Raw genomic sequence first — 15,386 nt, 5'->3', positions numbered from 1 at the left:
TTTTCTTATTCATTTTTTATTTATTTCATTCAATCGTAAAATACTGTAGATATTGTGTTGAAGGTTAAAATTCATGTAACCAATTGGTTAATAATAAATGGGTCAGTTTTTTTTTCTACTGTTGCTGACTAATGTTCCCTGTTTGAGTGACATCACTTGATCAAGACTTTTCTAACATTCCACACTACAAAATAAGTCTTTTTTTTTATTATAAAAGAAAAAAAAGGAGCTAAAAGTATGCATGATTCATGCTGATATCAGCTCAATATCGGTATCGGCCGATACGCAAGGCTGCAATATTGATATCATATCGGAAATAAAAAAGTTGTGTCGGGACTCAAACTAGACGGACATTTCATGTGAAAAGCTATTGTTCAACTACCTGATGAAGCAGTTTTCTGTTGTGTTGAAGCAGTCGGTCTTAAAAAGTGGGTCGGGAACCAAAAGCATTTCAAAGTGATACGCAGCCCATCACACAAATGCACTTTAGATGAGCAATTTTCAACTGGTGGGTTGGGACCCAAAAGTGGGTCACGGACCTGTCCTGGGTGGGTCACGGACAGCTGGTCAAAAATGAATAAATACTTAATGTCTGTCATGTTGGACTTGTCTTTTCTTTTGACAGACATGCTGTGAAATGCATGTTGCACAGACAAATATGAATATTTATGTTTAAAGAAAGATTGCATGTGCGTTTTCAACAGCTATTTTTGAAAAACTTAATTTGGTTCGTTGAATTATTTAAAAAAGTGGTTTGTGATTTAATGACCGTGGCTGTGGGTCCCACGGTGAGACCAGCTGAGAACCCCTGCTTTAGATAACAGGTCTAAGGCTGAATACACGTAATTAAACTTTGTTACTAACTTGTATAAGAAATGTCTTTGGAGTCAAATTAAATTCTTGTCCGAAACCAAAAATGAGAAAAACGAAACACCAAAAAAAATGATTACGCCAATTATTAGTACAAATGCATTTCTGGCTATAAATGTGTACTAACCTGACTAAAATTAAAGCTTTGTAATTGTATCTTTGGTGGTCAAATTTTCAAAGCATCACTAATAAATATCAAATTTTAGCCTTCAAATGCATAGAGTATCCTGTGGGCGTCACCAATTTGGAGATTTCAGCCAATCAGAGTTTACAAATCATGTTCTCGGTAGTTCATAATTACGTATTTCTACTCCCATAGAAAGTCTATGGTGAAATAGCATTTTACTCCAATGTTTTGACACTTATGTGTTATTCAGTTCTTTGGACATTAAACCATTATTCCTAAGAAAACCAGGAACATTACTGTTAATAGATTTTGTTAATAGATTCTCTTATTTATTTTTAATTTTAAGGATTTTTCTTAAATTCAAACTTTTCAATGAATATTTCCTCCTCAGTGAAAGTCTTGTTGCTGAAGAACAGTGGCAGGTCTTTGTCTACAAGGAAGAATGGGATGGAGCGTTTGTGACCTGACACATAAAACATACTGACCATTATTTCAGATGGTGTGTTTAAACATGTTAGGGTGTGTGTGTGTGTGTGTGTGTGCGTGTGTGTGAAAGGAAAAGATGCTAGAGGCACAACTTGACCTGATCCCTCAACCACAACAAAATTAGCTGTAAAGAACGAGTAGTTTTAAGAACAATAAAGACAACATTTTATGTACAAATTCAGCTAATTTGGAGTTGTAAATAAACCGATATGGTTTGGATAGTTGAAAACACCACAGACATCTTTGGTGACCTCTTTACCTTTCTGTAGATGAATGATGTCTGGGAAGTTGGCGAGCAGGCCTTGGTAGAGTGACAGTTTATCCAGCATGTGAAAGAGGTCATACTTAGGTTGCTCTGCAAACATCTCTCCAATATTCTCATAGGTGCGGCCCGTATGGGAAATGGCGTTGTTGAGGGTGTCCGATCTATTGGGAGGATCCAGCATGAACGCCTGACTAATGGACTGGAAGGAATTTCCCAGCCGCTGGAACTCCTTCCTGAATCCACCCAGATGTTTGCGCACCAGCTCAGAGGCTACATTCGTGAGCTGCAAAACGCTGTCATCCATTTTCTTGGCAAAGACCTTGAAGTTGTCGATCCGCTCCTCAACATCTTGAAGGTCCTGGTGCTCGTTGGGGATTTGGAGAGTCAGCATAAAATGGGCTCCGACCATCTCGTCCTTCTCCGCTCGTCTCTTGCCAAGTTTCCACTGCTTGTCGTCTGCGCACATGAGAAAGTGCTCAAATCCTTCGTACTGGGACAGGACGGGGTGACTGGTCATGTGGTTCATCCACAGGATCAGTCGCCTCTTGCGCTTTTCAATGAAGTCCTCTTCAAATCGACCCGTGGCCTGCTTCTCGGGCAGGTGAGGCACTGAGATCACAGTGAACTTGTGCAGCAAGCGGTTGTACAGCCAGTCAAAGTGTTTGTAGCGCCTGTAGACGGGACGCCCAGTATGGCTTGGGGTGACCCGGTAGGAAATGTAGGTCTTGATCCCCTTAAACTTTGTCTGCTTGGTGGGATCTTCAATGGAACAGGCAAAAGGTTGGGGACTCTCCTTCCACTGGGGGCCGTGGGGAACCATCTCAATGCTATAAGACTCTGCTATTTTAGCCATCATGGGCACATCACCCAACACAAACGCCTCCACCCCTGAGCGGACAAAGCTGGAAAATCTGTTCAAGTTCCTTCCCACCATGCTTCCTTTCCTGGAGCTGGAGATGCTGTCCTGTCCAGACACCGACTTTGCGCGATAGTGCACGTTAGGGTTGTTGGAAAGAGGGCTTTGCTGGGCATGGCCATTAGCTCCAGGACTCCTAACGGGATCAGCATCATCCACCACCGTGGACCGGTCATCCCAGTCGTCCCAATCGTCATCGTCGTCGTCATAGTAACTGGGTTGCAAATGAAGAGGTGTGCTTGGTGTGGAAGGGAAATAGGAGGAGTCATTACCTAAAGAACCAGCAGGGCTTATGGAGCAGTCAGTCACGTTGGAGTTGGAGCGAGTGCGAATAATCTCCACGTAGGACGCGGGGAACAGACCCCTCTCCCCTCGGCTGTTTTCCCCTTGGAACCAGCCATCCACTGAGTTCTCATCAAAGATCACCAGCTCCTCATTCTCCTGGATGCTGATTTCCTCCTTGTTCTCGCTCAAAAAAGTGTAGATGGCTTTGGCTTTTACTGACATCTTGACACTCCAGTTGATCCAAAAAACCCACAAAACTCTACATGCACATAGTGTCTAGGTAATGCTAATTATGCATGATGTCTTGGAAAAATCTTCCTCTGGCTCACTATAATATTTAAACTCCTCTCAAATTACATGGCAGCTGATGGATCAGGTGTGCCACAGCACAAGATGCTCCATGTAAATTTAATGATCATGAACCTGAGAGAGAATATTAAATCATCATCCTCAGCCCATGGAGGCTACTGCTTTGTTCCTGCTGAGACTTAAAAAACTACTTTGGGGCAATAAAATGCTCCATAATCCAAGAGACGCTTCATAACCAGGCGAGAACAGGCAGGTTCAAACCGCACATTAGACAAAAATCTGCCCCAAAAACACACAAAACACCCCCTGGTGGATTTAATCCTCAATCTGCAGCTTTCAGGCCGATCACTTGTTATTAACACTTGTTTATTCTCCAGAAAGACGATCCTACGATGAATTCTCGATAATAAAAGTCCGTCCAACACAAAGCAGGCTTGGGGGGAACCAGCAGACGGGTGAGTAATGGTGTTCCTGGGGAGTTAATGTGAGCCTGCACCGCATTCCCTCACACTCCAAACTTGCTGCGTTTTCCTTGTAAACAGGTCCGTGCGCATCTTCACTCAGTCCTCAGGCTTCACCGGGTCTCCTCGAGCGTAAAACCGTCATTAATCCGTTTCCACGAAGACCAAAAAAAGCGTCTCAGACCGCTATTGTGTTGGTGCTTTTTATTCCTGAACGCGCTGCAACAAAGTAACTCTTTCCATGACGAGAGGCTCGGACAATTGGAAGCAACTTAGCTGGTTCCCCCTTCAGCTTCTTTATGTTCCCCCAGAGAGAGCGGGCACCGAGCGGACAGCACCCCCTGCAGGGCCCCCCCGGTACTAGGTCTACGTAGAACCCTGGCTGCGAAGGAATTAATTACATTTAAGCAAATTATTACAAATAAAAATACATAAAGAAATACATTTTTTTAAAATATATCAATAAAACAAATGTAATTAAAAAAATAAATACCTAAAAAAATTAAATATTTAAAAAACAATAATTAATTAATTATTGATTTAAAAAATTGTAAATAAATACATTTAAAAACAAACAAATACATACATTTGAAAATAAATAAACAAATAAATTAAAAAAATAATACATACATTTAAAAATATTTTATTAATTAATACAAAAATAATTAATACATTAAAAATAAAAATTGATAATTTAAAAATGTATAAATACATAAAAAAAATAATTAGAAAGAATTAATTATTGATTTAAATAATAATAAATCAATACATTTAAAAACAAACAAATAAATTTGAAAATTAATAAATAATAATACATACATTTAAAAATTTTAAAATGTATAAATTCCATGATTGATTTTTAGTCTTGACGAAACTTGAGTTTTTTTTTATTTATTTAATTTTATCCTTTGATCCACTTACATGGAAATATATATTTCTGCTGTATGATGGTTGACTGCCAACAACATTTCATTGTATTGTTTTCAGTGCAATGACAATAAAACTTCTATAGCTACAGTTTGTCTTTAACGATATCTACTTATCTATTTATTTGTCTGTTTACTTATGTATTTATTTGAGGTTGGGGGGTTGGTACTGTTATATAATAAAACTGAGGAATATGTACTAAATATTAAAGCCCATAAAAGTGTTACAAAAATACAGGAACATTTTGAAATCAAAACAAGCCTCATTAAACCATATGGTTTTTTTTAAATGTCTTCTTTTATCATGAAGCAAAGAGGGAGATAAGAAGTCTCGCATGATTTATTTTCTGATAAAGGGTCACCAAAGATTTCTTTTTTTTTTTTTTTTTTTTTTTAATACAAATTTCCAACATGTCAGAAGTTTACAATATGCAAATATACAGATAGGGGACAAGCAAGCAAGAATCATACATACAGAAATGAAAGAAAATTAAACAAAAAATAAATAAAAGGGGTAAATCAGCCACCATTCCACTGTTTTTTTTTTTTTTTTTTTTTGTATGAATAAGGGATAAAGTCTTGATATAATTGTTGAATTCACACAGAAAGCTTCCAAGAGGGGAGAAGATTTGCTGAATTTACATTTGTGAATGTAGAATTTATCATATAAAATGAACAGATTCACAATGAAATCAATTTCATTTTCTTATGTTCAAAGTACATAATGATACATTTACAATTAAATTGAATATTATTAATCCTGCACTTTCAGTAATTTTTCCATTTGAGCCCATAAACCAATCGAATGAATACAGTATTAAAATGAATGTGCAAGGGATTTTCTAAATAATATGATAAATAAATAAATAAATAAATAAATAAATAAATAAATAAATAAGAATAAGAATAATTGACATAAATAAAAGAGGTAAATTAATCATTGTTCCACTTAAAAAAATGTAGTTGTATATTGTCACGGTTTTGATGCTTTTCTTTTTGTATGAAAAAGTAACTAACCATTATTATTATTATTATTATTATTATTGTTTTTATTTTATTGTAACTAATAACTGTTGTGGGGAAAACCTCAGAGTGTGACGTCACGTTTCGGCATCATTCTTCCTCCCTGCACGTTAAAGGTATTGGTTTAGGTTTTGTTTATTATAACGGATAAGCAAGGCCAAAAATCCTTATCTGGGGCTTGTTTTATTCCGTGGAGCATTTCCGAACACGAGGTTTTGGCAAAATTAATAATGTATCGTTGTTGCCGCTCCCCCAACGTTGATTTGTAATTAGACTTAGCATCATGCTAGCTAAATGCTAACTACTCCTCCGTCAGGCAGTGCAGTGGGCAGATTAGCATCTGTATGAACCTAACATCAGTAATAACTGATGCTTCCGGCTCATTAATGGGTTAGCTCTACTTTAGTTAGCAGTTTAGTCCCTATTTACTGTGTTTTAAAGGCACGTGGGAACAGTACCGATTGTTAGCCCTGTGTGCTAGCAGGGTTAGCATCAAAACATATAAACATGTTTTACTCCCAAAGTCCAGATAGAATCCTAGAAGTGAAATTAGATGCAAAAAAGTTTTGTATATCGAGCAAGGTGTATACTTCTATTCTAGACCTAAATATAACCCATTTGGGGGTTATGAAATATCTATCTAATGATGTGCTGTGGTATCTGCACCAAGAGGCTTTCTCTTCGGTTCAAAGATAGAAGCAGGGTCACGTTTATATTACTATATTATCATGAAAAATAATAATTTCTCAAAGACACTTTGTGGTAGGGCTGCACGATTATTGCCAAAATAATAATCACGATTAATTTCATCAATATTGTAACCACGATTATAATCACAATTAATCGTCATGTTATTAAAAATATGTGTTTTTAATACACTACTTTTAAACTAACAATATGTGTACAGTCTACAGTGCAAATTGAAGCTTTAACTCACAATTATACTAAAACAAAATTAAAAAAAATTAACCCAATAATTTAAAATGTACCAAAGTCTAACTGAATAAATACATTATTACGAATTGCAGAGCCCATATTTTAAATGTAAATATTGCTGACGATAAGGTTGATTTAATCGTGGCAACCAAAATCGTGATGATGATTAAAATACGATTAATTGTGCAGCTCTACTTTACAGTGAAAGTACAGATGATAAAAAGAAAAGAATACGTCTGTTCTTGGTCGACTTCCACACATGTAATAATGAAAGTTTTAAGAGCCATTGTAACATCAAAAGTCATAGGATAAGTAGTTTTAGTAGGTAAAAGAAAGATGATAATGATATTGCTTCCACGTTAACTACTATGAGGGTCTTCACATTGTCTGTGTTAAAGTATAACTAGCTAGTTGTTGTACATTTACCATGCATCAAATAGTAAAAATATATCATGTGTATTATTTTCCAGTGCCCCCATGGACGACCTGACCCAAGCCCTCTCAGCCAGCTTTGCTGTGTCCAAAGAGCCCAACAGCACTGCAGCGCCTCACCCTCGGCTGGCTCAGTACAAGAGCAAGTACAGCTCACTGGATCAGAGCGAGCGACGGCAGCGCTTCCTGGAACTGCAGAAAAGGCAATTATGCACTTTGAATTTTTTTTCTATCCAATATAAGCAATAATATCAAATCTGATCCATGAAAAAGAACAAAACCACATGTTAAGTCTCTGACTTTTAAAGGGATCGATTCCCTCTGTCTTCCCTAATCACTACAATGTGACAAATGTAAACACAAAATGTAGATATTCACATTCTCCTTGCTGATATCTGAAGAGAATTACACTAACAACTTTTACTGGATTCCCACATATCTTTAAAAAATCTTAAAAGTTAGATTAAATTAAATTAATAAATCTAAAACTTTGGCTGTAATTGTCTTTAGACGTCTTAAATCAATGTTTCAAACGTCTTAAATTTTAACACATTGGTATGATTTTATGATTGTAATTGTCTTATATTTCAAAATAAGGTAAATGGTAAAGTTTTTTAAATTAATATATAATTTACCGACATTCACGACAGCGTAACAAACTACTGACGTGGTCGCAGCGCGACTCTGAGCAGATGCGCGTCGTGCTTGTAGCAACTTTCAACAACATGGGGAAATGTTAATTTAAAGAAAATTGCCTGTTCTTCAAAGATTTTTCTTAATGGTTTTGTCTTTTTTGTATTTTTGTAGTCATCTTGTGTGTTTTGAGTGATTTTGATTATTTTAGTCTGTTTTTTGTGTGTATTTTACTGTCTTTTTGTGTGTTTACTTTGGGGGCCGCCAGTTGTGCCAATTGAACCTTCATGTGGCATTTTTTTTCCCAATTATGTTTACTGTGAAGTTTGCTTTAAATTAAATTTCTAATGGCCTTGAAAAGTCTTGAATTTGATTTGACTGCAGCTGTAGGAACCTTGTTTTATAGCTACTCCTACAGCAAATCTGAGTCTGAATTTCTCATTTCCTCTGACTAATCTCAGTAAAAGGTTAAACTACGTCAACCATGCGCGGCGTCTGGCTGATGGGGACTGGACGGGGGCAGACAGCGAAGGGGAGGAAGACATGGAGAAACAGGAGGAAGAGGAGAAGCTTCAGGATGACACCATAGAAGAAGAAGAGGGGATGGAGATTGAGAAGAGGAGGCTTCCAAAACATTATGCAAACCAGGTTCGTATGCAAAGAGAGTTCTATTTAAAGAGACACAGGCTGTGTTCGAGATCACATACCGGTACTTAAAATAGGTCAGATATACAAGGTATAGGTGGGCGATGTGGAAAAACTTCATGTCACAATGTTTTCTTTGTAAAATCACAATCACAATTTTTTTGAAGTTATTTGACAATAAAACAAACACATTCACCTACTTAAAATCATCACCAAAAAGCAATAAAAGATCATTTAAGTCAGGGTTATTTTCAATTTATCAAACTCACACAGTTTTTTTCCTTTGTTTAAATAAAGTGGTGTAGCAACACTTGCTACATAACAAGGCAGCAGATCAATCGAGTGATTTCTATTTGTTTTTGAGGTAACACTCATTGAGCGTTTCTGCTTTGGTTACATTAGGCCTGGGTGATATGGACCAATATTCATACCTTAATATTTTTCTTCAAAATGATGATAGGTGATATAAACTCAATTTATTTTTTTTTCAATATAGTTTTAGAAGAAAAAACAATAATGGGTCAAAGTCAGCGGATAAAAATGCCACAAAGATCCTTTTATTAATCACTAGCAGCACAATATCAACATTTTGAGGCACTTTTGAGTTTTTCCCTTCATTAAGGCTGAAATGTGTGATTTAATTCTGTAGTGTTGCTAAACCACATTCAGGACGTTGTCCCTTTAAGAAGTGTGTAAATGCCCGTGAGCTCCGCCGCAGCCGAGCGATAAGGCTAGGATGTATGCTAGATATCGGTGCATTAATTATGCACAGTGGGCACACTAGTCATACTCAACTTCCCCATGATGCATTGCGAGCAGAACGTAAAATCGTCCTGGGACCAGCTTCAAGCTAAAAATCAAACATCCTCTTCAGAATAAAAGCATCTCTTTTTGTCTTCCTAAAGTTTTTTTTTTAACCCATTTGTTAATAGAGCTCTTGTTTTGAAGTTATCCAGGAGTTTTGTCAGTAGCACAATGCGGGTTTTCGAAAATCTCCGAAACATCGGAATGAAATGTTTCTATGCGTTTTATGGATCAAATGAGCACATGTTGATATTCTACTTGGTCACTTTCTCATTTAAAATGCTTTCAGAACTTTGAAAGGTGGAGATTCAACAGCGATATTTAGCCTCAGTGTGATTCAGGTTTTAGTCGTTGTAGGTTCCAAATACATCTTAGGAAACTTCTAAGTATACTTCAGTGGGAACGCTCATCATCCTAGTCCACCAAACCAAACTTATAGTATAAATAGTCGACCAGTGGTTCCCAAACTTTCTACGATCCCTAACCCCTTCAGACATTTAACCTGAAGCCATGTACCCCCTACTCCTGCACACTTAAATAAACATAATAATGTAATGTCATATACAGTGTTGCCCTATGATGAAAAATGCCTCTGAATTTTACCTATCCTTTTCAGGAATCATATATAACTAGAATATTTGCATTTCCTAAAGAAAATGCAGGTGAAGATGCAGGTGCTGGCCCGCGTCATTGAACACTGCATTAGCATAGCATTAGCTTTATCCTAGCATTGTTATTAACATTGACGAGTATTAACATTAGCTAGCATGAGCAATAACCTAGCATTAGCATATCATTTGCCTAGCATTAACATTATCATAAGCTAGCATTAGCATAGCTTTAGCCTAGCATTAACTTAATATATAGCATTAGCTAGTATTAATGTAGCATTCATTTCATTTTATTGAGATCCCCATTAGCTTCTGAAATCTCAGTCGCTATTCTTCCTCATCAAATTCATGACATGCATTTTATATATTTTTTTCTTTTACACACACACACACACACACACTCTATTTTATTTTGTTTTTGTTGTTTTTTTTTTTCCTTTTTTATCACTTATGTATTTGAGAAACTATTCAGTTATTGCATAATTCAGTTCTTAATACTATTTGTTGCCGTCCCAGATGTAAGTGCATATGTATTTGTACATTAAAGTGACGATTCAAAATAGCTTAGCATTAACCTAGCATTAGTACTTGTACTGTACTTTGGGAACCTGGGTAGTAGACAGTAAATACTCATTGAGTTTGTAGTATGGAGTTTTCCATTTCAAACACAGCCACTGTTTTTCCTTCAGATGTCGGTCAGTCATCTGGTATCATCATCAACGCAGAAACCTTTTCCATATCCTGTGCCATCTTAATGAAGTGACCCACTGCCATGCTTCTCTAGGCCAGCAGAGGGAGCAGCTGGTTTGCTCTTAAAGCTGTGTTATTGTGACCTGAGATGACCTGAAACATTCCTAATAATTAATTACAGATTTGATCCTCCTCAGCTCATGCTTTCAGAGTGGCTTGTGGACGTGCCGTCAGAGCTGCACACCGATTGGCTGATGGTCGTGTGTCCAGTGGGGAAAAGATCCCTCATCGTTGCTTCTAAGGTAGGAATACGTGCACTGCACATGCATCCATCCCTGTTTGACTTATTCATGTGTGTCTCTGGTCAGGGTTATGTATTACCTCAGGGTTCCCACATATTCTTAAAATTCATTAAATTCATGAATCTAAAAATAAGGCCTTGATTATCATTAAAATGTCTTAAAACTTACCCTAACCCTATGTAATCGATGCGTTGTGGTGGTTTTTTCCCCCCCTCAATTATGTTTATTGTGAAATTGGTCTTAAATTTAATTTCAAATGGCCTTAAAAAGTCTTAACTTTTTTTATTTTATTTTATTTGACTAAAGCTGTATCTCAACAACCCTATTTTTTGATGAAGAGGTTATGTGTCATTCTTTTTTTTTGTTTTATGCAACCATTTTCAGGTAGATTTAGTGAATAGTGTCCTAAACTGAAGATAATAATCATCATTTAATTAAATCACACACTTGTTCAACACCTTCAAACCCATCATATGTAATTATTTCCCAAAAAACAACAGATCTAATGGTAGTGCGTAAACAGCACTTGGAAAACTAGATGATTTGTTTTCTAAATGTTCACTTTGATTTTGAAAATCAATGCAAAAAGTAACTTTAAACAGTTTGTATTATGGAGCGCTAAATTTCTTTTGTCTCATTGTGTGCATATGTAGATATTTATTTACTTAGTGGTGAATACGGATTTATCGGTTCAGATGTTTGACGTCTGACAAGTAAATAAACATGTAGCCCACTGCACACGCTAAGCTAAGTTTGATGTACGGTTTTGAACTTCATCAGTAACAGATGAAATGGTTTCTCTTTGTATATATCACTGTATTTTATTATGAATTGCTCTTTGCCTCCATGCACTCTGTTGTTAATCTGTGAAACTCCATTTCTAACGCCTACACTGAGCTGCTGTTTAATTCACGCAGTAGGTTGAATGATAACTGTGTTCCTTCCCTTTGTTTCTCTTTCTCCTCTGAAGGGCTCCACAGCAGCGTACACTAAGAGTGGCTATTGTGTGAACCGTTTCCCGTCCCTGCTGCCCGGTGGGAACAGACACAACTCTGCCATGGGAAAAGGTGAGTGGTGCTGCTGAGCAGGAAGTACAGTTGCGTTAGCCTCAGCCATGCGTGCACATGTACACATTACACAGCGTCCAATGACCTATAGAGACCAGCCAACCCATACAAACAGATGCACGCATTTATAAATAAATTTTTTTATAGTTTTAGCATCAATAAGCTAAGTGATTGAACTCTCCTTCATATAATGTGGTGCCAGCAGGTCACACAACAAAGTTACAATGTGCTTTACATTGATTCATGTTTAAAATTGCCGTTAATGTAATGAATAGGGATGCACCGAAAAGAACATTTTTGGCCGAAATCGAAAATGAGAAAACCAAGGCCGAAAATCGATGCGATCAATGCAAATTATTATTTAAACATTGTAATTGTGTAAATTAATATTAATGCTTCAATTAAAGAATTAATTAGAAATATGAAAATATTTATTTACCACTGATATTCTAACAATGCACAATATAAAATAAAAATAATAAAATGTGCTCTGTGTGCTTTTATTGTGGCGTGCATCATTTTTTGTGCTCGCTGCTTTAATCCTAATCAAGTAATGATCTTTATAATTTGGACCAAGTACAGTCGTGATGAATATCAGAGGATCTCTGTGAAACGTGAGCTGACACTGTAAAACCGGATTCATGCTGCTGATGCGCCTCTACGCGTCAGGCTGCAGTGTAGGGGTCCACGTTGACGGAGGGCTACATGTAACTACAGTGTCGACGTGAAACATATTGATCAGATGTATTGAAATAGAGACGTTGAGTCCACGGACAAGTTGGCCCATGTCCAAAATACGTGCGCGCTGACCGCAGTGTTTGCTCGCGTCTTTACAACATTAATCCTGGAGCCAAACCCCTAAATTTCAGTGAACTTTGTTTTGTTGGATAAAGTTTTTTTCTCGCTTTTTTCTGGTAGTCTAGGGCATGCTGATCATGAATCGTGGGGTGACAATTGGTCTTTTGGGCAACTCATGATATTAACCCATTTCTATCGGATACAGGGGGCGCGTTGTTTTTATACAAGTCTCACAATTCTACATACTGCAGCTTTAATGCCATTCCTGTTTACAATCTGCCAATGTAGTGAGTATGCCATGTTCACCTGCTCACTCCCAAGGAATGAGACATTGTAGGCCTAGTGAATACATAATATACGCTAAACCATTGCTAGATTTCTGGGCTTTGACAAATAGGTAGAAACTTTATATTACTGTCTTCAACATTTTTGCTTTATTCCTTCCTTTTAACTTCAGGTATTCAAAGTCTTGCTGACAGAATTCTGATAATTTGCTTTGTAACAATGGCCAGAAAAGGGTTAATTATTTTCTACTGGGATTCATATGTCATCCAGCATTAAACATTGTATAAATAAATATTAAGTTTCACAAATGTGGTGTGTTTAATGCAAATTAATACCATGGAATCATAGGAAATTCCCATGTTCTGCTGATTTGGGAGTGTCGGACATGAAGGGGTTAATAACTAAAATTGCCCATAGGATGTGTCACGGCAAATTTACGGTTGTCCTCGTTTGAAAACATGTTTTGTGCTCTGGTTGAATGATGAAGTCCAGTCAAAGGATGGTTATTGTTTTTTAAAAAAAACTGATTTATTATAAATTAAATGAAAAGGAGTACATAAAAGGGCATCTTCCCTGCAGGGGAAAAGGCGGCCAGCAACTAACGGAAAGTTTTCAGAGCACCCCTTTTTACAGATAGTAAGAGCCCCACCCTAAGATTAGACAGAAAGAGGGGGTGCTTATCAGAGTTTTGGTGTGAGACCTTGAGCAGAGACTGTTTGTTGCTGACACTGTGAATGCAGCACAATCTGTCTGTACTGCGGGTAATCTAATCTAACATGACTCAGCAAAGGAGCATCATCTCTGTTCAGACGTACAACGATATAATGCAGTCATCGTGTATAAACACATGACAAATTGTACACATGAACACACATTTGATGATATGATGATTGATATAATAATTGCCATAACAGATGTCAACCATCACCCCCCCCCGATTTATGATATGTATGCCCAAAACTACCTGAAAGAAGAGAGAAAAGCTTTATCCGACTAAACCACGTCCACCCTTGTGGCTCCTGGACTACATCCTATTTCAATGTTTTCGTTCGAAAATGGCTCAAAAGGGCATTTTCAGTGGCCAGAATTTCTGTGCATCACTAGTAATGTAATTACATTAAATGTAATGTTGCAAACTAATCAAATGGTTGATTATCGTCCTGTTTCTACAGACTACACAATTCTGGACTGTATCTACAGTGAGATGGACAGAACGTTCTACATCCTGGATGTCATGTGTTGGAGAGGCCACCCCGTCTACGACTGCCCAGTAAGACCTCGTCATCTTTGTTTAAGAATAGATCAATCATTTCTATCAGATTGACTTGAAAATCAAATAGATGAGCTCCTTGCTTTTTTTGACGTTCTCTTTATTTTTCATACACAGACCGAGTTCCGCTTCTACTGGCTGCAGTCGAAAGTCCAGGAGACGGACAGCCTCTCAGATATCACCAAACGTAACCCTGTGTGTGCCGAAACAAATCATTCTACATTTATTTTAATAACTTCCGCTGAATATGAAGCCTGTGTGACACATTGGTTGAAGGTTCACCTCTGAGTTGTAGTGTGATATGTTTCTGTAACGTCTAATCTGGATGTAATGTTTAAAGAGGAACATCCCAGTCCATTCTAAGACATTTCTATGGTTCTCTGTGTTTCAACAGTTTAGGTTTATCAGCCTCCAAAGCACTGAGTGCACATCAGAGTCCATTCAGAAAGGCCTGGCAGCAGAGTACAGCTTCAATGTAGGAGCACTTCATCTACTCGTCATATTTACACAATATACTGTGTATCAGTTATTAAAACAGGTGTGATCGTTCTTATGTGCCCAAATAGGTGGACGGCCTCCTCTTTTATCACCGTCAAACGCACTACACCCCTGGCAGCACCCCTCTGGTCGGCTGGCTCCGCCCCTACATGGTCACCGACATCCTGGGCATCGACGTCCCCTTAGGGCCCCTCACCGCCAAGCCGGAGTACGCCGGCCACCAACTGCAGCAGATCCTGGAGCAGAAAAAGACATCCACGGAGGTGCGGCCGGCCAACAGGAGCGGGGGCTACGAGCTGGAGCACCTGTCCACCCCCAGCCCGGCCGGCGACGCCTCTCCAAACTCCCTGAACCCAAAGATAAGGCGTGGGGCGCAGATGGAGATGTGAGGATGGCAGAACCTGATCACTGCAGATTATTGGAGCCATGTTGCTCTCATCTGGGACTAATAATCCAGCCTGATATTTGCACATTGTCCCTGTTCATTGTAGTCACATGGCCTATCAGACAGCCAATGAACTGCAAGCACGCCTTTTTTTTTTTTTTTTTTAGATCATGTGTTGATGAATTTCAGAGGAACGAAAATCCATTTCATGCTCTTCTTGATGCACAGGAAGTGTTTAATCCTGACGCTTGATCACTGACTCACACTTTTACAGTTACATTCACAATGTAAAATTATTTTGAATTGTTTTTAAACATGTTTCTAAATAAAGGTTGTTGGGTTAGTTTTTTCACTCTTCTACA

At 37.8% G+C, this 15,386-nt stretch overlaps 2 protein-coding genes across 3 annotated transcripts in view; one reads left to right on the top strand and one right to left on the bottom strand.

Annotated features, from left to right (window-relative positions):
- snx33 (sorting nexin 33) overlaps nt 1–4,020 on the bottom strand; it is a 24,501-nt gene extending 20,481 nt beyond the window's left edge. Inside the window, exon 1 of the mRNA XM_028450914.1 lies at nt 1,743–4,020. Within this exon, the coding sequence (XP_028306715.1) occupies nt 1,743–3,171 (1,429 nt within the window). The 5' untranslated portion in view covers nt 3,172–4,020. The remainder of the gene's footprint in view (nt 1–1,742) is intronic.
- Nucleotides 3,580–15,386, top strand: snupn (snurportin 1). Of its 2 annotated transcripts, none has more exons than XM_028450916.1 (9): nt 3,580–3,713; nt 7,075–7,239; nt 8,131–8,317; nt 10,617–10,721; nt 11,692–11,788; nt 14,044–14,141; nt 14,259–14,336; nt 14,536–14,616; nt 14,708–15,386. In XM_028450916.1, the coding sequence occupies exons 2-9, from the start codon at nt 7,082–7,084 to the stop codon at nt 15,026–15,028; spliced, it is 1,125 nt and encodes a 374-aa protein (XP_028306717.1). In that variant the 5' UTR covers nt 3,580–3,713; nt 7,075–7,081; the 3' UTR covers nt 15,029–15,386. The 2 variants fall into 2 exon arrangements, with proteins under 2 accessions (XP_028306717.1, XP_028306716.1); XM_028450915.1 differs by lacking the exon at nt 3,580–3,713 and adding an exon at nt 5,730–5,784.

The sequence above is a fragment of the Gouania willdenowi genome, chromosome 6 (assembly GCF_900634775.1).
Source record: "Gouania willdenowi chromosome 6, fGouWil2.1, whole genome shotgun sequence".
Taxonomy (NCBI): Eukaryota; Metazoa; Chordata; class Actinopteri; order Blenniiformes; family Gobiesocidae; genus Gouania; species Gouania willdenowi.
The sequence above is the reverse complement of the archived record's forward strand: the minus strand, read 5'-3'. Positions and strand labels throughout refer to the sequence as shown.